Here is a 27035-nt window from a genome sequence, read left to right on the forward strand (position 1 = left end):
CACACACACACACACACACACACACACACACACACACACACACACACGAGTGGAGAAAGTGAAGAGTTACTCAGTTGTTATGGTGGAGTGGTTTGTCAATAATTTAGCGGATTCTGTCGATAAGTCTCAGCAATTAAAAATCGTAATTGATGGAAAGATTTATCAATAGAATTCTCTACATTACCAACAGACCGTTCTGATTTGACAACAGACCTGTTTAATGAACTAACAAAGTGTTTTTTATTAAAATATATATCCATACCAACATTACCATAACGGTATTTTGATAAAAAAAATAAATATTTAACCAAATACGTGTAGTTGGAATTTAATAATATCTTATTATTTTTAGACTATATTAATTAATTTGCCAGAGCAGCTGAAATTAATTTTAATATATTTATTTTAATGCCTTAAACTATATTCATCAACAATTCTTTTCTTAAAACTACTTGCAGGTAGAAATAAAAGTAATACTTATGACGATCAGGTGTAGGCCAACGCACAGCTATGACTGATTGTGAGTAAAGAGCAATTATAATGATTGCTAAATTTATAATAGGAAATTTATGTTATGTTATCGTTAAACTAAACAATATGAGGAAGAAGGGTTAGGTAGACTTCAGACATGGTTCTACTAATCACGTGATGCTATATTTATGCCAGTTTCGATATACAGGGCGTCTCAGCCCAAGTCTTATAAAGCTATATCTCCAAAACTATCGGTCATATACAAAATTTCAAATATGGAAATTGCATAGTAAAATGGGGCGCATGTTTCAGCGAGAAGGAATTTTTGTTAACATTGTTATTTAATGAGATATGATGGTCAAGTTTCGTTTTTCAAATGGAAAAGGCTCGCCTCCTAGTAATTTAAGATTCGATCCCACGAATATCAAATAAATTTGTACAGTGGGTGTGGAATGTATTCGTACACCGATCAATTTCCAAAAAACTTTTGTGCGAAATTGTAGTTTCTTAACTTCTTTTTGTATAATCAATGGTAGTTTACATATTCTCGGAAGTTTCTAAGATAGATATAGTCCAAACAACATTTACTAGTTAATATAAATTGTGAAATTAACAAAAAAATGCGGAAAGTGGGTAAAATTGTAGAAGCAATAAGTATTTGTACGAATCTTATGACGAACCATTTACAGTAGAGTTTGTAACGTAAACTCATTAGTTTATTGCTCCGTACAAATTAGAAAACATCAAATGTGCAGTAAAGTACTTTTATAAAAGGCTCTAATAGAGGAATGGAAGAAGATCCCACTTCGAATAACTAATAACTTAGTTAATTTAACGCTTAGAAGAGTTGCAATAATTATAAAATCAAAATGAAATCCAACGAAGGAAGTATTATATACTTGTAAATTAATGTAAATTTCTTTTTTTTTTTAATGAAGTTTTAAAAATTAAACAGTTGCGCGAATACTTATTGCTACAACATAATTGTTTATTTCTTGTTGATTTCGCAACTTAGATAAATCGCTATTTTGTTTGTAATCTATCTGTTCTAGAGATTTCCGAGAATACATAGAATGTCGTTGTTTATAAAAAATAAGTTAATAAATTACAATTTTACACAGTTTTTTTTGGAAATTGATCGGTGTACGAATACTTTATACACCCACTGTACGTAGCAAATTAATTTCAAACGCTGAAGTTCTTTAAAAGTTTGTCAACGCTCGAACAATGCCTGATTTTTAACAACATTGACACAGGCCCGCCTCGGCCGAGTATTCGATCACTTAGCTACCCCGTGGACTTATTGTTAATGAATCCACGGTGAAGGCTTTTCAACGTCCAGAAATTAAAATCCGTGATCTCAGGAATAAATGGACACCAGACCTCCAAGGCGCAACGCGGGAGCCCTAACGAATTTATTTTGACCTACTTTCCGCGAGAAGTGCTCAAACGTTGTGTAAAGGAGTCCCGAGAACTCGAGGGTTTCGGACTTCTTCGGGTTTCTTGCATGCAGCAACGATCGTTTTTCTCCAATTTCTTCGCTCTCGTTCAGCTTGGAGCCTAAACTGTATTTGGTGGAACAAGTTTAGTTTAGATAAAAAATAAATTCATGGTTAGTGATCCATGGGAATGCATGGTGATAAAATAAGGAAGGAGCTTTAAATTGGTTTCTTGTGATGACATATATTTCTTATTATACAGAGTGTTATGAAATAAATAGGTTAATTTATATGCATTTGTTATAAGTATTCGTTAGATTTTGAAAGGTGTGTGATAATGGATACGGATTCCAGCAAATTAAATCGTTATTGTGTGTTAATTGTTTATTTCTTCGAGCAAAATATTATACATAAGCAAGCGTACATTTATATTTTTTAATTTTTCAATTCAGTAAATTCGTAGTAATATTTACAGTTTATACAGGTGACTTTAAAGCGAAGAATCACAACATAGAATAAATAGTTGTTTTAGATTGAAAAACTGTTTACATAATTTCAATATTTTTTTAACGTTTGTGGGCTTCAACATTTTTTTCTAAATACACAAAAGCTGTAAGATTTTATTTTTTAATCAAACACAAACGATATTGAATAACATATATTCAACTTTCTTATTTGAAATGACAGTTCACATTAGAATTAAATGTGACAGATGATGTCGCTTCAATGTTCACTATGATTATCCTAATAAGCGTATTTTATTATTAATAAAAATCCAAATCCTATCTTCCATTTTAGAAGACGGTAGTCCTCTAATGACTGTATGTATACATTTAATATACATTTCAAGTCTAATCAAGGTGAACGCAACCGTTAGATCAAGACAGTGCAACGAAGGAATGCATTTGGAACGCCGTAAACCATAATACGTATTCAATTCTGTATGATCCAAAATAGGCATTAACCGTAACGGTTCTGTGGCATATCGATCATCATTACTGCGAGCGGAGACCCTCCTCTTCGTAGCTAAGCGCAAACCACTAACGCGACCCTAAATAGGTTAGAGATTATATGGCCTAAAGAAAGCCAATTTATCTAAATTCCAGTGAATGTGACGTGAAATGAAATTTCCGTCGGAAAGTAGCTCCATGGCAAGTTTCAAACACACCTATTACAATCAATGTATTATATTGTTTGTAGGCAAAATGAAAATGGGAAGTTAGAAATGAAGAATTATTCTTTCTTAGTAATTGAATGTCAACTGAGTGAATTTCTTTATTTCGTCATTTTTGTGAAAGTTACTAGCAGTTCCTGGAATGACAATTACTTTTATTGGCAATTTAGTTTCGTGACTGAAAATGTTATAATAAATAACAAAATCAGAAGTTTTTTAAAAGAGCCTTTAAAATTTTGTTTTTTAATCAAACACAATTGATATGGAATATATTCAATTTTTTTTTTTTTAATGTATTTAGATACACGTGATTAAAATTAAACGTGAAAGGTGATGCTTAAGTATCCATTATAAATACGCAGGAAGGTGTATTTTCTCACTAAAAATTAAAATCCTAAAACTTTATTTGAAAAATCTTTCATTCTATTTTATGTAATGTGTGAAATGTATCTATTTAAATCTATTAAAATGTATAATTAAGATTTGAACTTTTTATATAGTAATTTGTAAGGTATATTATGTTAACAGTATTAACTGAAATTATAGGAACATACATATGTACAGTTACCTAGGCTGTACTAGGGCTAAATGATAACCTAACACTAAAGCTAGACGTTCCAATTCCACGTATTTTTGCTTTATTGTTTTCGAAACCACGTCGTTCAACATTCGATCATGAAATTAACATTGTACACTTGCTAAATGCTAAATAATTGTAAAACCTTGTACGTTATTGCATAGCCACGTTGATCTGCATTCATGAGTCATTTCCCGATCATCGTGATCGATAATTTTCGCAATCGTTGCGTCGAAGTTTGTTTACGAGCGTGTCTAGAAAATAAGATACGTCACTAGGCAATTGGTAGTAATAACTTAATTAGTAATTGCTAACGATCCATAGTCGAGTAGTTGAGTTCTATCGATAAATTGCATCATTGATTTTCTGTCCATTAATTGATTCATTCTACGGAACTAAATTCAAATCCAAAGTTGCCAGCTTCAATCGGAAGTGAAAATTACTGTCGATATCAATTCAGCTTGATGATTAGACTCGTTGTAATAAATAATAAAATATTGAATATTATTTTTCGGAAATAAACATTTGTTTAATTTATTCGTATTAATTCTTGGATTCAAGAGATCTTCAAACGTTACATTTCACATCTGTAAATGTTACAGTTACATTTAATTCTGTAACGAAAGTACAAAGTTGAATTGTGTCATTCAAAACGAAACAGTAATAAAATAAAGTCATTTTATTACATAACACTCAGAATTTTCAAGGTAATTCCTCATTCAACAATGTTCCAACAAAATCGCAAGAGTATGTAACCGATTACAATAAATTTATTATAACGGTAGTACTAATATGGCGCTGTTCTGGTGAATATTTGTGTAGACGTATGTAGAAAAGGAATTATTCTGGATTGTAAATAATCCTCTTTCGTTGACTATATGTGACAAATGCTTCCATTCGTCGAGGATTAAAACAAGTATTAATTGTTACGAGAATGTAGCATGTATTTTGCTCCATTGAGCCGTTTATTATCACAATGTATAAGTCCATCTATTTGAAAAATAAAGTTTCTGTAAACAAAGATTAAAAAATATGTCAATTTTGTCTGTAAGAAAGTTTCATCGTCAACATCAGTTTAGGAAAACTGATTGAAATGTCGTATGATTTTTCGGCTGAACAATCAAAAAATGTGGTTTGAAATGTTTCAATTGGTTTTTGTGTAATTCTACGGCGAAATTGGAAGAGATTCTAACTACAGTCGTAGAATCAAGGGGACAAGTTTTTGAAACCGTTGAAGATATGGAAGTTTTCAACCGATTTTCGTGAAACTTCGTCAGGCGTAGCTTTGAAGGGGTTAATTCACCCCCGTAAAGAGGATGGTGCAGAAAAACGGCATTTCTGAAGGGGCCAGGAATGACGGAAGGGGTTGAAAAAATAAAAAAAAAATTCTTTGCGGCAAGTCTCCTTCATGCTCTCAACAGAATCTGTCTATAAAAGTAAAGTGGACAAATTAAGAATTAGACATAACACAGCTGACCAGCAAAGTTAGAGAAGTGTGGTGGCACCTCCGCTCTTTAGTTTTCTCCGTGCATTCGACAGTATTCTAAATGGACACCTCCTCTCTGCAGTCATGCATATAGGACACTACTACCTCAAACTTGCCAAAACCTGAATTCTCCACCTCTTTATCGGCAAACGGGAACAGTTACGTGGCAATAAACACGCAAGGGTATAAATTGACTCTTTATTCGTGTTTCCTTTCGAATTGAACTATCATGTTCCTGAACGGTATGTATAGAATCCTGATTTTAAATGACATAATTTGTATCTGGAAAACCATAACTCGAATACACGAACTGTCGTGAGTCTTTTAAAGCTTGGCATGGCATTAGACCTTGAACGATGTACTTGAAGAAATTGATGTGGTTATTCAGACACTTGATCAATGCATACAATATTCGAATACTCAAATATTAAAGTAGATTTAGAATAAAAAAAATTCGCTCTAAAGCGGCTGAACAGGAGTCTCTAAATTTAAATGAGTAACAGAACTTACATTATACAATATTAATTTCTTGAAGAGTATTTTAAAAAATAAACATTATTCCATTTTTTATCATATTTTCTACCGTAGGATGCTAAACTTGAAACGGCGTGATTAATTACTCTACAGTAATACATACATTGCACAATATACAGTGGGTGTAGAAAGTATTCGTACACCGATCAATTTCCAAAAAAACTATGTGAAATTGTAATTTATTAACTTTTTTTTTATAAACAATGATATTCTACATATTCTTGGAAATCTCTAGAATAGATACAGCACGAAAAGATTAGTTATTTTGTATAAGTGAGAAATCAACAAGAAAAAACAAGAAATCGATAGAAATACAGAAGCAATAAGTATTCGTACAAGTGTTAAATTTTTAAAATTTCATTTAAAAAAAAAACGAAATTTACATTAATTTATAAATAATTAATACTCCGTAGGATTTCCTTTTGATTATATAATTACTGCAACTCTTCTAGCCATTAAATTAACTATCATAAATGTCGATGTTATTCAAAGTGGGATCTTTTTTAATTCCTTTATTAGAGCATTTTTTTAAGTCTTTTTTACTAGAAATTTAATGTTTGCTAATTGCCACGAAGCAATAAACTCATGTGCTTATGTTACAAATTCTACTGTAAATTGTTCGTCATAAGAACCGTGCGAATACTTATTGCTTCTATATTTCTACCAATTTTTCGTATTTTCTCTTTAATTTCGCAAATTATATAAACTAGTAATTGTTGTTTGAACTATATTCTAGAGAATTCCGAGAATATGTAGAATATAATTGATTATAAAAAAAGGAATTAATAAACTACAATTTCACACAAAAGTTTTTTGGGAAATTGATCGATGTACGAATACATTCTATACCCACTGTACATTATTGCTTCATACAATCAACGTCTTTCTTCACAAGGATTAATAGTATGTCAATTTGTCGACACATGACGCTTCAATATCTTCATAATGAAATCAATTATGAAATATTTCCTTCGCTAGAAGAACATACGTCTAGCCATCGATGAATCGATGTATTGAAATCCAACGGAATGTTTTCGTAACGTCATCGATCTGATCTAAGTCATGAGATCGTAGTCTGCAGCCAGTTATACGTGATTTTAAACAGGCATCTTGAACATTTCACTGGAATACCAAACAGTTTTTCATTGCCAAGCGAGATTCTCTGACGCGCGTCCAAGGCACAGAAAGTTAAGAAGCCGATCACGTAAAATAATCCTTCGAATTCCTATTAATATACGCCATCCTCCGCAGTTCCGCATAAACAGATGGTATGGCATTCATTCAGAACTTCTTCGACTCGATCTCAAACTCGTACGCGACCCTTTCAAAAACCAAAGTGATCGATGCTATTTTTTATTAAGTGTTCCGTAATTGATATTTGTACTTTTGACGAAGGTTTATTTTATTTTACTTACTTGATCATTTATTTTAAATTACTATTCAATTTTATCTAATTGACAATTTGTATTAAGATATTCGCGACTGGCAAATATTTTATTTACGTTTCTAATACCGAGTACTGACGAAAATAATAAAATTCTGAAGCTGGACATCGCAAATTTGCATTGTTAGGGCGAAGATAAAAATTACAAAATACGTTTTGAAATATCATTGTTGTAAATATGTAAAAAATAAAAAGATTTTCATAATGTTTTCATGACCAGGAATAGAATTTGAAGTGACGTGAATTCACGTCAGCGGTCGTTAATGTGATTTTTTATTTAATTATATGTACATACTTGACAATTTGTATTATTCCATGTTTTCAAAGAGTTTAACGAAACACGCTTTATCTAGAATAGCTATCTTATTAAGGAATATATAATATAATTATTTGCATATTACGTTCATATCTGTTCCAATTGAATTAAATAGATGATTAGATACCTCCAAGATTAACGTAATTTAATTATCTCTTGCGCATTTCGAATGTTATTTAAATCATCTATAATTATCATATCAATTTCTTATGGTAATAAATTGGTTTAATATAGAGAATTTAATATCACCATTTAATATAACCATTCTGTTTTCCTATTTTAATTCACAAAATGACTAAATATCACATCATCTTAAAATAAAAAGTGCAAAGGTACAATCAAACTTATTCTTTATCCCTACAGCGGAAAATTACTCCAAATAACATATATTTAATACAGAAAATGAGCCATAAGGAATACATTATTAAATAAGATTACAGTTGTAGATTTTATTACCACAGATACGCAACAAAATGTGAAAATTAAGGAAACGGGCAAAATCGTCAACTTTGAAGTACTATATGTTAGAAAAACATCATTATATTTGGAGAATACAAATAGTTTTTATCACAGTGTTACATATGTAATAAATACACTATGGTAGTTTACTGATTCCGTGTACTTCAAAAATTGAATTTTGGCCAGGTGTTTCACGAAACGAACCACTGTGCAGCATATCTAGTTTATTTAAAAAATAAAAATTATTTGTTTATTACTCAATATATGTAGGATAAACCCTAACTAGCAGATCTTCCGTAAAGTCAATTGTTTTCGAAAAAAAATTTTCGAATATAGCAACAATTCGTCCAAGATATCATTCTCCCTTAACCGAAGCGTAGCGAAGTTAATTGAAATGTCAGAAAAATAATTCGAACAGGTCGCTTGCGGTTCGAAGACGTCTACGTAAATGTGTTATTAGTCATAGCACGGACGTAATTCCCTTTCCTGGCCTCTGCAATTTCTTTGTATAATGCCGTGCATCGATTCCCATGCGGAATATTGCTTTATTCTCTGTGGCCGTTAGTATTGGCCGACAGTCAAGGAAAGATCAAACACTTGGTCTGTAAGTGCATTGTCGTACATTACGGGTGGCGGTGCCGTCACGTCTGCTCGCGTACGTCTCTCTCTGTTTTCTTATCCAATACCCGACGCATTCAAGGCTGTCATGTTGCCAAGAATTTGCGGCAACTTTGTCGACAAATGAAATTCTAAACAGACTCGTGAAATCTAGCGTGCAGCACCAAACACTGTTGTTTCGCGAAATACAATCTTAGAGGAGAATCGGGAAACAGCGCACACGGCAAAGGGGCTGTACGATAGTCCCGTCAGCGCGACGTCGACTATTTGGTAGATAATTAATGAAGGCAATAGCCGGATACGGCGAAACTTGAGTAGAATCTTTCGCTGACTTCCGTAAACATTAAACGCCTAGGAATCCTTTAAACAGGAGAGTCGTTGGATAAATAGAAACGTAAATGAGTAAATAAATTGGCGTGCAAGCATAGTCTGCCCTTTCAGTGTACGTTTCTCGTACTCACGAGAGTTGTTCTATACAATTAATTACAAATAGGAAAAGAAAGCACAAAAATATACTTATTTCAAAATTGTAGTGTAATCACTTATTTAAAGTTTGTTAGATGGGAATGCAATGAAATAACGTACAATATTAATTTAGAGAAAACAAAAATGTATACAAGTCAAATGTCAAATCACATTAGTAAATTATTGACACTGTTGTGATTCAGGTTGACGAACTGTATAGCGCAGACAATTTTTATATTTTACAACGGTAAACGTTTTCCTTCTTAAGAATTTTTTATAAGTAAATAAATCGTTTTATAATAGAAAAACATGTTGTTTGATCGTTTATATTAATTTGAGACCTGAATGAGTAATGAGCTTATATTCTGCGCAGCTGAATCTTCTTTTTGTTGAATTTTTCCTTAAAAGTGTATTATGTAAAAAACATGTTATTTGATGTTTTATGCTAATTTTGAAGTCTAATGAGTAACAGGATTGTATTCTATGAGCTCAAGTTTCATTTTTATTTTAAATCGTGTTCTTTATAGACTTGGTATTATTTTATATTAAATGTTCCAGTAGAATAGAAATATCATTCAAGTGAAAAATGTTTGTCCAAACCAATAAAATATAGATACTACTGATCCTAAAAGTTATGTTCGTCTGGCTACTCGTTTATTTATTTGTTGTTCAAAACGGAATCAGATATAATACTTGTCTTTAAATAGAGACGCAAATGTGACAAAAAGTTGCATCATCTGGATGCAGCCAAATGGCAATTACGAGAATTATTTTGGACACTTACCACCATTATCGCTCTACTCCAGGCATTTGTGCTTATAGCGTGTCTTGTCTAGTTGCCAGAATAGCTGCTTCATTACGAGAAAGTGCACTGTAGTCGCAGAGTGTTGTCATTAAATTTGTAAATGCTTCAAGCTTTAGCAGCACAAATATTTAACGAGGGATAACAATTTAGTAACGACTGCGCTATTTCTGTACGAGATATACTCTCGAATATACAAAGTGATTTTAGAAACTGAGGCAAGTTTAGTTTTAAAGACGCATATGTATAAGAAACTGGTACAGGGAAGACGCGAATCACGGAATAAAAACTATCTTACAATATGATTATCTTGTTTGGTGCATTCGTATTTTAAATGCAACATAGCAAATTTTTTTTAATTCATTCTTTGCATCATTCAACCAAAAATCTATATATAATCAATATATGTATAATTCCTCGTATACGTTAGAGTATTACTATCGAAGATTTAATTAGATATTCTACATTTTATGTTAGCAAATTGCTTACGTGCAACAAGTGTCCAAACATTCAAATATTAACGATCAAACATTTCATTATTTACTTGTTTACATTTTTATTTCATTCGCATGTTGCGTAGTAGATCTCCCCATAAAAACCTTCAAAAAAGTAAAAAAATTACGCCAAATACATACAAAAGTGAAAGACGAAAAGGAGTAATCTTTAAAAATAAAATTTCTTGCAGTTATTCTTGTAGTAGCCAAATCTATACATGGTACATATGTAACTTTAAAATTACAAAAAATAAAACATTTATGTGTGACGTGACATATGTAGTTCTATGCTTAGAGTTCCAGCTGAAGATTTAGTAAGCTATTACTTTTAAAAGTACAGTTAATACCTATCAATTTTGGTTAGTTCTTATTCTACTTATTAGTCAAGCGTCACACGTTCCTGAAAACGATTCGTCATTCAGCCAAACAAATTAGAACCCAATTAATTGTATCCCCATTTGTTGAACAACCCTCGTGTCGAGAGTGCTTACCGTACAATGATCTTTGAAGTCTCTTGAGTGTTTGGACTCGAGCGAGCAAATCGTGGGACCATCATCAAAAAAGAGCGCTCCTACACGCCGCCAATTCGGAAATACTTGGCTTGATGATGATTTTCCGCGGTCGTGAAAATTGCTCCGAGAGGCGCGAACACCGTTCAATCGTTCGCGTAATTTTGCATATTTACGAGACCGTGCACAAAAGGCAACCATTTGCGAAATTACGCGTATATGCGTGCTGGTACATACATAAGTTGAATACGACCTGCGTATGGTACGGGGGGCGCGTCGCATATGCACCCTCCCGCACAGAGCTGGTACAATTCGCTTCCTTATTTCCCCATTTTGTACTTTTATTTCTGCAGAACGATGAGTTTTTTGCCGGATGAGCTCTTGGTCGATATTTTCGTTCGCGAGATTGATATTGATGATGGCGCAATAATAGGACCGAGATGAGTTTATGCAATATCGATACGTCCACGACAAAAATAACATACTGGGATTAAATTTTTCAGAAACATTTTTTCATTACCAAAATATTCTTCATTGACATTTTACATCATTTTACAATTTTTTTATTTTAACATTTCAAGGTTTTGTTGATTATTTTGATTACATACTTCAAATTAAATAGTAATAGAACAAAATTTAAAGAAAATAACATCAGATATTTAAGTTAGACGAAAGAAGTAATTTAACCAGATTTGTTTAGAATAATGCTTAAGTATTGGTGTTATATATTAGGGAAATCTGCATATACCGTTCATGTCACAGAAATACACTGCTTCAAACAATTAGTGGCACACTTTTTCAAACCGAGGTAACTATGGGAGTTTTCAACCGATTGAAATGAAACTGCGTGAGGAGTATTTTTGATGTGTCCCCTAGGTGTGTGTAAAGTTGCATTGACGAGGGTTGACGCAAAGGGATTAATTAACCCTCTTAAAAGGAGCGCGTCGAGAAACGTCACTTCTGAAGGTGCCAGGAGTAATGGAAAGGGTTAAAAAAATTTTAAAAACCTTTAGGGCGACTCTCTTTAATGCCCTCTACAAAATGTACCCTTTGAAATCCCTCCCGGACAAACACACCCCCCACTCCCCCTAAAATCCATAATTTTTGGACGACAGTCTCGATTTTGGGCTCAATGCATTCTCTAGACTCCCATGATCCAGAAAATGCTATCACCCATACCATCCGCCCCATAGGCACCCTTTGGGGGGGTGGAACAGCTAACAAACTTTGATCATAGTACGAATACATTCTGACCCCCTTCGTAGCGGAGCACTTCCACACATCGGAGGGCGATGAAATTCACCATATTTGTTCTCGATACGTTAAGGATGAATGCCGAAAAGGTCCCGTTTCGAAAACTGCCCCCAGAGTTGAAGGGAGGGGGGCAAAGGTAGGTCCACCCCCAAGTGTAAGGGTTGGAACGTTGTTTAGTTGCGTGGCTCACATTTCCCATAGTCCAGGGCACCGGTGCGACAAAGTTTTCGTGTCTTTTTCCCGCGTGAATGGCAATAAAATTCGAAAATGTCGATTTTTTCAAAAACTCGCTTCCAACTTTAGGCCCATCTGCAGAGTGAACGAGTAACCCCACGTCAACACCGTTCGCGGATTCGGACGCGCGAATGCTTTATTAACAGATCCCCAAAAAATCAGATTTTTTTAATCACGCTTTTGTTGTCAAATCGGAGTAGAATTGAAAGAGTAGTAAGTGGGCTGGCATTCAGAAGCGGAGCGAGGGCCTGTACCCGTACGTGGTCAGACCAGACCGGACTCCAATTTAACGTGGGCTGACCCGTACGGGCGCAGGGTCTCGCACCACTTTTGAATGCCGTTTCCGTCCGGCCCATTTACTACTCCTTCAAATCTGCGCCGATTTGACAACGAAAGCGTGATTAAAAAAATCTGATTTTTTGGGGACCTGTTAATAAAGCATTCGCGCGTCCGAATCCGCGCACGGTGTTGACGTGGGGTTACTCGTTCACTCTGCAGATGGGCCTGAAGTTGGAAGCGAGTTTTTAAAAAAATCGACAATATCGAATTTTATTGCCATTCACGCGGGAAAAAGACATGAAAATTGTGTCGCACCGATGCCCTGGACTGTTGGATATGTGAGCCACGCAACGAAACAACGTTCCAACCCTTACACTTGGGAGTGGACCTACCTTTGCCCCCCTTCCTTTAGCTCTGGGGGCAGTTTTCGAAACGGGACCTTTTCGGCATTCATCCTTAACGTATCGAGAACAAACATGGTGAATTTCATCGCCCTCCGATGTGTGGAAGTGCTCCGCTACGATGGGGGTTGAAAATTTGATAGCTGTTCCACCCCCCAAGGGTGCCTATGGGGTGGACGGTATGGGTGATAGCATTTTCTGGATCAGGGTAGTCCAGAGAATGCATTGAGCCCAAAATCGAAACTGTCGTCCAAAAATTGTAGATTTTAGGGGGAGTGGGGGGTGTGTTTGTCCGAGAGGGATTTCAAAGGGTACATTTTGTTGGAGGCATCAAACAGAGTCGCCTCAAAGGTTTTTTTGATTTTTCCTCACCTTCTGTCGCCCCTGGACCCTTCTGAAGTGCCGTTTTTCTGCATTACCCCTTTAGGGGGGGGGGTGAATTAACCCTTTATCATCAACCCTCGTCAATGCAACTTTGCACACACCCAGAGGACACTTCAAAACTAAACCTCAAGAAGTTTCCCGAAGATCGGTTGAAAACTCTCGGAGTTATGACGTTTTAAAATAGTGTCCCGTTTTTTTTGACGGCTAGTGTATATCTATCTTAGACTGTACTTAGTAACTGTATTAGTAGTACAATTCCTATTCGAGTTTTTTCATGGTAGAGCAGATGATGCATCGCACGAATGACGTATGAACGCTCGTCATACCGCCGACCGTGAGGAACAATGCGAGCGCGCTGTAACACCGGCTATAAAATAGCGGGTATGTAATTATGGCGAATTCATTAACGGGGAAGTTCCCTCGCAATTCACGCGAGCGAACCGTAGTAAAGCCGCACGAATGCTTAGACGGAGGTTCTCTAGGATGGGGTAGAGGCTTTTCCAGCTAACGCAGCGTTAGGCAGGGACCAGAGAAGGTTCTTTATTCGTTTACAGGTTAAAGAGGATTTCGGAGCAAACGTAAAGCAGACGGTGGGCTGACGTATCGCAGGGGCTAGTGTAGCCGCTTGTTTATTTGTTAAATGCTTTCGCAATTTCCATTAAAGCCTGTTTGCTAAGTACTTTTCGCCAAGGCAAGTTAATTACGTTCCAGTACGTTAATTAACGTTCTCTGATACCGGTCCGTGCGATTTCGCCGAGTTACGTTTCTGTGTTCCCTCGGCTTGAATGCGTCATGAACACGACACCTTCTATTTGCGCGTAATCCAGCGGTGGCGTCGATACTGTTATTACCGTAACAGCATAAATTTTTCATTGTCCCGCCGACTCTGACAGTCATTAAACGATCGCGAGTCGCGGCAATGACCGCAGCCGGTGCCGCTGCCATGGATAGCGAAAGAATTCAATTATTAATTTCCTCCGGCGTTCCGCGTCCGTCCCAAATTACCGATGACTCTATCCGACGTATAAGCGCATCCAAGTACCCGTGCCATTATATCATCTCCGTATCTTCGTGACATGTATCGCCGAGAAAATGAAAGATCAATCCTGAATAGAAGTGCGACTTGTGTCGGGTCAGATGTTTTAGCCAGTCTTTGCTAGGTTTTCGACAAACAAGGGAAGCACCGCACTTGCCATAAATGTTTGACTTATACGGCGACGTAAAAGAAAGATAAATCCTGATAAGAATTGCCAGTCGTATTTAATCAGATATTTTAACTAGCCTTCCTAAAGTCTGCAAGTACCGAGAAAAAGACAGTACATACAGTAAATGCCTAACCTACACACCAACATAAGAGGAATATGTTTCCTGTACAAAAATTGCCTGATTTATTGGATCAAACATTTCACTCAATCTTCTTAATAGGGAGCATTCATGTGAAAATCAACTACCAAAATTTTGATAGTACGTATTTTTACACGGTTTTCTAAATTAGATTAAACGGTGTACGATTAAATCCCAACCAAACATTTGTACATCTATTTGAAAGAAAAGTTTAAAGAAAAATAATCGGATCACAAAGTTTATGCCTTTATTTCCTCGATACCTTACAAACAATAGGTGTATAACAAAATTTGGTTCGAAAAACTTCGTTTTTGAAGGAGTTACTTTAATTTCAAGTTGAATAAATTAAAAAAATGTAAATGAGCCTCCCTAGGACACACGACTAATAAAGAATAGGCTTCCACTATATTTAAAGTTTGAGCATCTTCTTCAATAAAGATATTTTTTGAAAATATCTCGAGATCTAATAATTTTTTTGCCATGGTGCCCATAATCATTTTTTACGTAGAATGAACAGAAGAATCGATCTGTGTAAACAAAAATATGCATTTCTATTTAAAGAAATGATGCAATTGTTATTTGCATATCCACTGCTGTATCTAAACAAAATTTTAAGACCTACAGATGTAGTGCTCTTCGAACCGTTTATCTTTCTCCTGTCGCATTTTTTCGTAAATGCAATAATAACGGAGTTATGACTTGAAACATTTGCGTGGACCATCCTGTATAGGACACAAAAACAAAAGAATCTTTGAAAAAGATAGCATGGATCAACAGTACACTTGAGAACGGGAATCATCATGCTTGCAATAAATGTATTAGTTTGTCTGGAAAGTCCGTCCCGATTTTTGGTAGGTGGTACACGTCTGTTTGTATTGGAATGCTTGAAAACAATTAACATGGGTGCAGCCCTTAAAAGGTAGAAAGGTCGTGGAACAAAATGGTATTTATATAATTCAATAAATATATATCAAAATTCAAATGCGCCTTTGAATTTTTCTTAAAAATTGGCACGAACTTTCTGGACAACCCAATATAACTTGTATAGCCCCCTTCTGGTTTTACAGTATCCATGGATTATTTGATTCTAATCACATTCTTCGCTTTGCTGCAGGTACGTATATGCCAGTTCATAGAGTGGCAATAAATCTAGCTGAATGACACGAGGTAAGTGTTTGTACCATTATTGCAGATGGAAACGATGGTCATTTAACAACGTCGTGTTGTTACATAGAAAAATGACTGGTAGTAACAGCCATAGTTAGTAATCTTCATTTACGCTAGAAAGTAACACCTGAACTATAAAGCAAAACAATTTGACCCATGACGTCGAACTTCTTTCTTAAATTACCTCAATTATTAACATGTTAAGAGGGTGTTCTGGTTTAAGTGGCCGAAAAATATTTTATTAGGTGTACAAATAAGTTCGGTGCCTTCTTATCATATACTCGATGTTTATTTATAAGAAGCAGGAATACACGTTATGTTTCAAAGTAATCACCATTACTTTCTACACACTTCTTCCACTTTTCGAATAGTTGGCGTATTCCGTTTCTATAAAAGGATGGTGATTTTGATTCAATAAACTAATTAATGCTTTTTTCGACTTCTTCGAAAGATTTGAAATGAGAATCAACTAACAACCGAAAAAGATGGTAATCTAAGGGGGTCATATCTGGAGAATATGTCGCATGAATGAGAATCATTTTTGTAGCCTCAGCAGCATTTTTCTTCAACTCAAATGCAAAAAGAATACAATGTCTAATGTTCTCTTTGTGAAACGTCATGGTGCGAAGTATTGTTTTTCGAGGTTATATACCAATTAGGTTAAAGTTACATAGTGAAATTAGTAGCGTGAAGCTAATACTTTAAGACATCGATCGGGCGGGAAAAAAATTTCAATTTGAAATGTAATTACAGCTGAGTATATGTAAAGGTACCGAACTTATTTGTACACCTAATACGTATTTAAATCTTAACAGAGTGATGAATTCTTAGATAAAATAATATTCTATGGAAATTGACACAGGACTTTAAAAAGTATTGAAAAGTATCGAAATGGTGCTACCTTGAATTGTGGAAATCTTCTATAATTCCGTTAATTTTTCGAATTCCAGAAAATCCTTTTGCAGAATATTTGTATTGTAGTTACTCTGAAGATACTAAGAATAAAATATTTTAAATATCGATTTTCTTAATTGTCCAATTGTGTGGACGGTATCATGCAGCGTAAACAGAAAATGAAATAAAATTAACTTGGCACTTAACATGTTAACGATGCTTTTCCTACAATTGCTGGCGACGATTATTGAAATAGTGTATAAATCATGTTGATAATTTGAACTGCTCCTGATTCCTCTAATTTTAAAGAAACAATATATTTGATAGCTACGTATTATCCGTGGCAGGTCAGTGTTAAACATTCGTAACGAAACTGTTAGAAATTTTATTTTAAGAATTTATTTTCTTAACGATTACAATATGAAATGCCAAAGGAAGATTGTTCGAATTTTCAACAACCCGTACCGGTTGACTTATTTTGTCGGACTGAGGGTCGTCGCTTTCTGTTCCTGCTAGGACCCCGGCCCTCTTTCTCCTTTAAGGAAAAGCAGACCCTTTTCCTCAAGGCCTTAAAGTGGCAATTGTTGCATTCCAACAGAAACTTACACGTCAGGATTAGAACTGCCTGCAGCCGAAAATAAGAGACGAGATTTAACCGAAACGAGGCGTTCATTTGCGCCTTTCAACCACTAGTTCGCTCAATATTTGTCTCTTCGCGCTTCTCGTGATTGTTCCTCGAAATCAGGCACCAGCTATGCGGTACTGTTCGATTGCGTACACCAGGAGCGCGGTTAGGTTCAGCCGGATACCCTGTCCCGGTTAAATTAAGAATCACGAAAGGGACACTCGCGGTTAATTGGTATAATTAATAGGACCGTTCCATTGTCCATTTTCTCCTCTATCTCTCCTCCGTTTCACGAGAACATGCGGGTCCGTGATGTACCGCTGGGACGTCCGCGGTTCCCAATTGAATTCCGCAGAAATCACAGTCTTGTGGACATTGTCTTCTACCGGGGAAAACTTCCGTCCCCCAGGTCTCTTCTCAGAAGTGTCTTAGATATTCTGCTTAAACGAGCTGAGTCTGGAGACATCTAGAATGTACCTCGTAGCGGGAGTATTGGTAGATGAATTGTGTCCCTGGTTTAGCCGGGCAATTGTTGACCCGGATTTGTTGGACACTGGTGGAAACATCACTCCACCTTGAACGACAACGAAAATAATAAAGAGTTTTCCAAGAGGGACTTTAGGACTTTTGTTTTTAATTTTTTTGGAGGTTAGGTGAGTTAACAACTGTCCCACATCTTGCTTATCTTTAATGTTTTATTTAAATTTTCTACCTTTGTTATATTAATTCATTTTATCGCGTTCTTTGAGCGTTGAAACTATTGTGTATGTACTTCACACATTCTGTTTCTGTGTAACTCATATTCTTTTGTATACATATACATCGGTATACATACTATACTTTGTTTTGCAGTTTCGTCTTATTTGAATGAAGGATTTCAGAGAAGCATGCATTTTCTAAAGATTTACTAACGCGTAAGCTTATTCTGTATAATTTGCTAAATTTATGATCTCCTCTCAGAAAGGACATCTCAATGCAAAGACTGAAACGGATCGTTATGCGAAGTTGCCGATATTGTAGCAATTTCTAAATGCTCGCGTATAGCACGTACGTGGTATCACCGGCAAATCAGTATCAGCTCGCATATGGTACTACGTTGGTATCACCGAACGCAAAGCGTTGTATCATAACCAGACTTTTCTGTACAGATAACTGAAATACTACCTTTTAGAATATATATGTACATATAGATGTTGACACTTCCATAAATCATGACTTTTGAATATTACACATTGATAAACAGAATTTATTAAATTCTGTTTTTACTGTTTATTAAGGAAAAAAAAGAAAAGAAAAAATAGCGCAGTTTATAAAAGAAAATTGAACAGAACAGAATAATACAGACCACACATAGTGCAGACCATACATTTTACAGTACAGAACAAAGAGGAAGAACAAAAAAAAAATCCACATCGCACACACTAAACTCGCGGCGTCCATTTGCGCATAAGCGCGATTTTTACCACATTCAAAAACAAAACACAATAAAATAATTACATCTCAACACGCCATCTATTGGCTATCAGAAGAGGGAACTATGGACGTCGAAAACAAAATTCTTAACATATGTAAATCTCATTTTCAATTGTTCTGATATATTCAGACTATTTCAGACTTGTCCTAACGTCGCCTACCAAAAATCCATTCAGTTATCCATTCAGTCGCGTTCCTCGCGATGATCGAGTCGAAATCCACCCTTATTCCGGTTTATCGCAATTAGCGGCGGTTGCGCCGCGACGCCGTTAATCGGCTAGTCGATATCACTTCTAAATTTCCTCCCGGGTAGATTTAAATTCGCGCGATTCCGGTGGATCCCCCGATAACAATCCAAGCTTGGATTGCGGTCGTCGAACACAGCGATCGAGCAGGACGCAAAGTGCGTCAGACCGGGCGGCGCAGCTTACTTGTGCACGAACGCTTGTCTCCAATCACAGTTGTGCATGTAGCTGTTCACCGCACGCTAACCCGTGGTTGATCGATCGATTGGCTGTTTACTGGAAAGCCCGGTGACTCGTATTTTTCCGTCATTTGCTCCGGTTCCAGCCGCGATTCGCAACAACGACGCCCCAGGTATCGCGTGCGTAATCGCGCCGGATAATCGCGATCAGCCCCCTGATGCGCCCTGCGAATACCTCGGTGCTGCATTCGGGCGCAACGCTTGCACTTTGTTTACCGTCACCGGCGCTATCGCTCGGCGAGATTTGAATACAACACTCGATCTTTGATCGCTGGTAATTAGCAATTCTCGTTTCAAAGAGGATGGAGCTGACTCTGGCTGGCGTACCACGCCGCGATATGAAACAATGTTGAGCACGTTGGAGGGGTGACGAGACTAAATTTGATTTTATTCGGTTATTTAACACTTAAAGCGACAGCGATTTTGTCGCAATATTTGTGAATTTTGTATATAGTAACTTGCTGACATAGAGGCAATTTGCAGTAATACATAACTATAAACATTGCGCTATTTGGTTTTAAACAGATATATTTTTTTTCTACACAAATATGTGAAAATGTATTAAGACTGCCCGAGGTTCTGCGTGAACTTTTGAAAACGTAATATAAATTGATTGATATATATATACAATCAAGCCACTTTTAAAATAATATTATTTGAAATATTGTTTCGAAACACATATTATTTTATAATTACGTGTAATAATCGTGAAATTGTTCTTCAAAATTATATTAGATGACCTTATCATCACCGTTACCGTTTATTCGATGCAATGCCTTAATATTTGTTTATGTCCAGCGTTTGTGTATCCCAACCATTCTTTGCGCTCGTATGGTGAAATTCGATTACCTTTAAAATGGCGTCTTGCGCGACCCAATCGGACGTTTCTAACTCGAGATATGGCCTAAAATTTGAAGGTATGTCAAAAAAAAATCGAAAAAAAAATTTTAAAAATTAAAAAATTAAAAAACTTATCCATAGAAAGTTTTTTTCTTACGATTTTCGAGTTTAGTAGGTCAAAATACATAAAAAAAATTGTAGCATTGAATGTACATTTTGGCTGCAAACTAGTATTATCTATTTATTGATAATATCAAAATACAAAGTGTACTTTTCATTAATACTATCTGCCACTCGAGGTACATTCTTTGCTTGAATTTAGTGTAGAAATAGTCATGCGTAGCTAACAAATGACTTGTTTTTCAAATTTCCGTGGTTTTTCATATTCCTACTTGGTGGTTTTGCTGATTACAATTTCTGAAACTTGTTCTCGCATCGTTGCACTCCATGTTTCCCTCACTCGGACCCTTCCACGATGATTTATCAACTATCAGAGCATGAATAATTCTGTGTGTGGTGGGGTAGAACGGTTTGTCGTATCGGAATTGGCAAGCCTATGCGGAGTCACGTTTTGACAAATCGCGCGCATTCAAATTAAATTTGATTAGTCAGGCCCATTACGTATACATTATTGCCTAATTCATACACCAGAATTGATTTATTGCTTAGTTTCGATAGCCTCGTTATCCACGAATATTTGTTAATTATTATGATTACTGCAAGAGCTTACGCCAAATTAAATAAAATCAATAGCTTGGAAACAACAATTGTATTCTATTATTATTTGGAGATTGTTGCGGTAGAGATTCGGGCATTCTGAGAAGATTTAACGTCAATGATAGTTGTTTGCCAAGTGCATGCATCGATTCATAGTCAGTCAACTGCGAATTCTATCCGGTTACAAATTTAATTTGTTTGCGGACATTCGCCATTCTGCAAGTCAATTTATTGAAAGTTGGCTAACAGTTTCAAGTTACTTGCTAACAATGTCAACATGTCTAACATAATCGCCAACGTATAATTCTGAACGAGATATTCATGCAATGCGACCAGTATATTTCGGCGTCAGAGCTTACCGCTGTACAGTTTGTTTACTTGTATATACGTAAAGTGGTCTAGATTTGAATGAATTACCAGTATTATGGGCATGGTTACTAACTGCAGCCTATAAACATATCGCCGACTATTTCGGTTTCTATCGCTCCATTATCTGAGTGTATCTGAAAACCCTCGTTTGACTATCGAAAGTAAACTAATTACGCAACTGATACATTTGTCGCCACTAACGTGTTTCTATTTAATGAAATTGCATGATTAAAAGGAAGTAGAAATGTGAAATAAAGAAAGAACATTACTAACAATGTATGAAAAATGTTAGTTTGTATTTATAATGAATCAGGATTGTCTATTTCTTTTAAATTTGCTGTTTTTACTTTAAATATGTGTAACACATTTCCTTTATACATATTTTCATTTTTCTAATTGACAAATTCAATTTGTTTCACTAATATTACAATTTAATAAAAGAATAATACAATTTATATTTAACGAACTGTAAGGTGGAATTTTTCTAAATTGGACCACTTTGAACACTTTCTTTAAATATAATATTTCTAACAAGCAAATCCTAAACATTTGTATTGTATACAATATACAAAAAATTTTTTCAATTCATTTTTTTATAAACATTACGATTACAGTGATATCTAAGGTGATCCAATCTGACCAAATCCCCTGTCTGACATTATTATAAAAATTTGTCTCTGAGCAGATCAATGTTATGATTTCGAAAATAAAGTTTGAAAGTGTGATTTTGATCACGAATATACGATATAATTTTATTCATGATTATAGAAATATAATTTTATTCGTTCATACAGAAATACAAATTTATTCATGAACATAGAAATGTGATTTATGGAGAGAGTCACCGATATTTGCATGAACCCTTTTAGTTGTTTAAATATCTAGAATTAATCGTAGAGGAAAAAACCATTGACATTAATGAATATCCGCTGCTGCGTTGTTCGGGAAAGTGAATTTTCCGTTCACCATGTAATCATTCCGCGCAGTTGAAAGATTAATCGATTAGGAGCAATTAACAGGTGTACCGTATTAGCGTGCAGTGCATCGTCTTCAACAATATATCTTGTCAGAGCAGGCATCCGATTAATTTAAGAACGCACATGTCAGCGAGTAAGACGGAACACGTAGTTTACTGTTAATGACAGGATCGCGTGATCCCTAGACGGGATAATTGCGATTTATTTGCGCGAATTAACCGATACATTTGACGTCGCTGCCACCACGCGCTTCGATAACTTTGTATGACATCTATTGATTGCATTTGGGGAATAATGTTGTGCTATTGTGCTGGCGTGACGTTGTTCGCAAACATCACGCGCACGAAATGCGAGAACCTTAAGTTTTCGATGCGCTGTATGTACATACGTGACTTCCTAGTTCCTCGTTTATTTGTTAACTTTCAAGCATAAGTTGTTAGCAAACTATTCGCGATAAACGCAGAAAATTCTTTAAAATAATATTTAAAAATTAAACGACGCATGATGTGTAATAAATGGAGAATAAAACACTTGAGAAATTAATAGAAAATATAAGATTGTCATTTCATACTAATAAAAAATAAATTAATAGAATAATAGTACCTACAATAATAACGTAGTGTAATAAAATAATAATAATATGATAATATAAGTATATCATATACTTAACGTCGTTAGAAAATACCGCTAATATAATTAGTAGTTTTTTTAATTATTATATAAACTGTCTTAAAAACAAACTTACAAATCTTAATTATGTCTCCAATTGTATGTTATATCTAAACATTTGACACCCCACAAGAGTCAAAAATAACCAGCTGCATACGTGCACTCCATGTACATCATCGAGCATATCGACATTTACTTCCGTTCAACTCTTGTGTTACCTTTTCTGCACCTCCTGTATAATTCATGTAGTACTGCAAAAAAAGCATGAATAAATGGCAGTTGGATGGCAGGTACGAGGGAATCGATAAACGTTTCGAAGGTGCACGCTTAATTTGTATGAACGTTCGGCCATCGAGTGAAAACTATTAAATATCGGGATTAAATTTCGTTATCCAGCGGCGACGGGTGGGGGGGAATGGAGAAAAAAATGGTTGGAAAAATATCGTGATACACGAGCTTAGATTTTGCACGGCGATAGTGCGAGCTGGACGTGGCGAACGAGCCTGTAATGATTTATTTCCGCGAATCGGCGAACGCATTTGGCGCGGCAACACCTGTGCGCGTGGCTAATTTATGTACCTGTGCATCGTTCAGCGGCTGGATTACCAACGATTTTTTTTCACTTTACCCGTTAAAATACTATTGCAACATTAATCGACTATTATTTTCTCGCATGCCTCATTCAGACTGTAAATGCGTGGGAATAATGTGTTTGTTAATATTGCAAACTATAACGCACGCTCTCACGCTCGCGTTTCGAAAGTTCCGAACCCGAACGTTAATTTATAAATCGCTCTTTTGCGTTCGGTTGGACTTCGACTACCTTTTGGACGGCTACACCATGACACTGAAAGTAATATCGGTAATGCACCGAAATATTGAAAGTAATTAACGTCGCGAGATGTAGTTAACATGACGATTATTACTCTCTACAGCATTTTTAATTTTCTGATGATAATTTGTGTTTATTCTTCATGCATAAATGTGGCATGAGGCTAAAACGGTTAAGTACATTTTTCGAATATTTCTCAGTGTGGCTGTAATGTCATTGGGTCTGCATTTCTTAAAAATTCTTAAAAACTTCTTAAAAATTTTATGTTTCCATTGTTTTTTTAAATGTCACCAGTCTGCACGATTTCTGAACTTTTTTAGAATTATTTCAAAAACCCCCAAGGATGAATTTACCATCATAGAAATTTGCAATAATTTGACTTACCCCAAAGGACATCATTTACAGTAAAAATGATAAAAAGTAATAACTAATACAGAGTACAATTATGTAATGTAAATACAATAATAATATATAACAATTAATAAATCTATGTAATATTGAAGTATTATTGTATAATACTTCGTATCAATGTATCACGTATCTACAGTCAGTGTAATAAGTATTCGTACAGGAACCATTTATTTTAAATGTGGAGCTGTACGAATACTTTTTACACTGACTGTACATATTGGCTTATTGTTTGTTACGTATTACTCTATTTCTGTTCTGTTTTATTTTATCTCACATCTCTAATGTTGACAATATTTTATATGAAACTAATAATGTTTAACCGAACACTCATCTTAGGAATATAAAAATAGTTTTTATCAAAATTCAAGCATTGCTTTACTAATCTTCGATCATTTTATTGTGTAACTGTTTATATTGAGCAAACAAATTAACTGCACGAAAATCGTGTTAAAATAATATGAAAACTTTTAAAAACCTTACATCATGTAACATAATCTGATATCCGAAGAGTGACTGCAACTTCTTTCTTTTTCTTTATAATTCTAAGAAAACATTATGAATTTTCTCTATTCTTTATTTTACGAAATTTACCATTTTTGCTTATGACACGACCACATGTCTATTTTGCCAGTTTTAATTCTATGTTTCATTGTCGATTTTGCCAGTTTTAATTCTATGTTTCATTGTCGATTTTGCAAATAGTTTTAACCACAGAGTTAAAAGACTAACATAACGTAATTAATTGTTTACGTAAGGCGGAACAATCATTCTGATTTGTTTTTTATTGACAATCCACTTCTTGGACAATTATTTTTATAATTATTCTGTCGTGTTTGCAAGAAAATTTGCGTTTCAAGCCATCTGTATGAGACTCCGAGCTATTCATCAAATTTAATTTCATCATAATTGCTACTTTCCACGCGATACCCACGTTTCCACCCTAGAATTGTTCTGATTACTAGGAAATGTTCTTTTCCATTTATATTCTGGCTTTAACTAGAATAATTATACAAAATGCCACTATAGTTTTCCAGAGTTGTTGAATTATTTTATTATATAAAAATTATTAATATTTTTAATTTTTAGTGGGTCATTGTCTAAGAAACCGCTTGGTATTTATAAATAAAATTAATAATCACATTTCTATTGTTTTCTTATTCGGGTCTTTTTAGTTATGCGTTTTACTTATATGTATTTGCTGTAATTCTTAATTTTTTTATATCAGTTTTACGGTGTTTGAGAACGTGAACTCTTGTTTTTGTTATTATCGACTACTACAGTTTTGTTTGAGGCAATATTAAGTATTTATTAACGTAATAGATTCTTAGAATTATAATTCCTGATTTCAGTACTCCATTTGAAGATATGAATTTTCGTTTATGAGATTCAAGGGGACGAAAATATTTTTGCTGAGTTTTGATAATGATATTTTTAAACAAACAAACATTTTTTATGGGTAATAATATTAATAAAATTGTATAGAAGCTGCTTTACTGTTACTCTTTTGTATAATAGGTATATTTGAAAGGCTGAAAATTAAATTTGCCAAAGTATCGATTTGTATGAAAATGCAATCATTAACAAATTCATTAAAAGAATTAGGTATTTTAAGTTTCACTTCTCATATTTTATTGTTCACCACGTGTTTTTTATTTCTTATTTACGATCCACTGATACAAGGTTGAATGACTACTCTATTTAAACAAAACTGTTTTTGTAGACATAACATGGTTGTATCAATAAGTTTTCATTCGTCAATTTTCAATTCACACGTTCACACATGACTACTTTATTAATTATCATCGTTCGTTGATTTATTTTTCCCGAAACCGCGGAGAATTCATTTTATTTACGCACTATTGGTAAATGAAATACGACGTCCGATAAATTGTATGTCCCCCTTTAATCTGGAGTATAATACATTTATTAAATGTGTGTCCAGTTGCTGGAGGATAGAATCCTGCTTTTTTTACGGGTAGAGTTATCGTCCGACAGAATGATGGAATAATCCCAATTTATACGGCAAATCGGCGTGGCACAGTTGGCTCGGTTACAGCTTCGAACTTCGTTAACTTATGTCTCCCATCGCTGGTCCGTATTCGGACAATATACCACCTCGAGAATTACACGGTGACGAAACAGCAAACGTCGACAACCTCGTTTCTGACATACGATAACTCATTCATTTGTTCATGCGCGCGGGAGTGCCAATTGTGTTAATCTTGCTTTCGTCAAAATCAAAATATTAACAATTATTCTGATCTTTCCGTACCTGATAATAACGTATGTGCTCGCTGTCCATCCAGAATATTTCTGTCGCTTGGTATATACGCGTATTATGAGATTATATAGAAGGGTTATTATTTTTAATAAATTAATAATGTATATATATTTGCCTGCTTTCACAAAAGTAAATACCTTCAGTTATTCGCAAAATTATTTATCCACCCTATGTTGATAATATATTGTACATGTTTCTTCAATTTTAATCTACTATAATTTAAACAAAACATTGAATACAATTGATTTGAAACAGTATTTTTTATTATTTATTTAAGACATATACAAGAACTTACTTGAGATAAATATTCACTTTGTATAAACTTAATTAATACGTGTTGTGTTGTATTCTTAAAGAATTTATTGTATCCTGTAGCAGACTAGTAGATGATAGAGTGGAAACGCCATAAGCGGTATAATATTGGCGCTCTTACTCTATCGACCTATGTCATACTTGTTACTTCCACTTCATACAGAATTATTTTGATGGTAATCAAAAAGTGATCTCTCTAATAATAGCCCAAGTCTTTAAAGGTTATTCTTCAAATTCTGTGGAATTACATTGACTAAATCTAAAAACCTTATTACAAGTTCGCATCCATTAGCTTGCTAT

At 34.8% G+C, this 27035-nt stretch overlaps 1 protein-coding gene across 3 annotated transcripts in view; it reads left to right on the top strand.

Moving 5' to 3' along the window:
• The window catches only part of LOC128883069 (semaphorin-1A-like), a 582486-nt gene that overhangs the window by 535760 nt on the left and 19691 nt on the right, over nucleotides 1-27035 (top strand). Inside the window, exon 6 of one of the 3 annotated variants that reach the window (XM_054135071.1) lies at nucleotides 15799-16854. The exons of the other annotated variants lie outside the window; for them this stretch is intronic. Within the exon in view, the coding sequence (XP_053991046.1) occupies nucleotides 15799-15831 (33 nt within the window). The 3' untranslated portion in view covers nucleotides 15832-16854. Of the gene's footprint in view, nucleotides 1-15798; nucleotides 16855-27035 lie in introns of those variants that run through there. 3 annotated transcript variants of the gene reach the window in all.

Source organism: Hylaeus volcanicus, chromosome 1, assembly GCF_026283585.1.
Source record: "Hylaeus volcanicus isolate JK05 chromosome 1, UHH_iyHylVolc1.0_haploid, whole genome shotgun sequence".
In the NCBI taxonomy this organism is placed as follows: domain Eukaryota; kingdom Metazoa; phylum Arthropoda; class Insecta; order Hymenoptera; family Colletidae; genus Hylaeus; species Hylaeus volcanicus.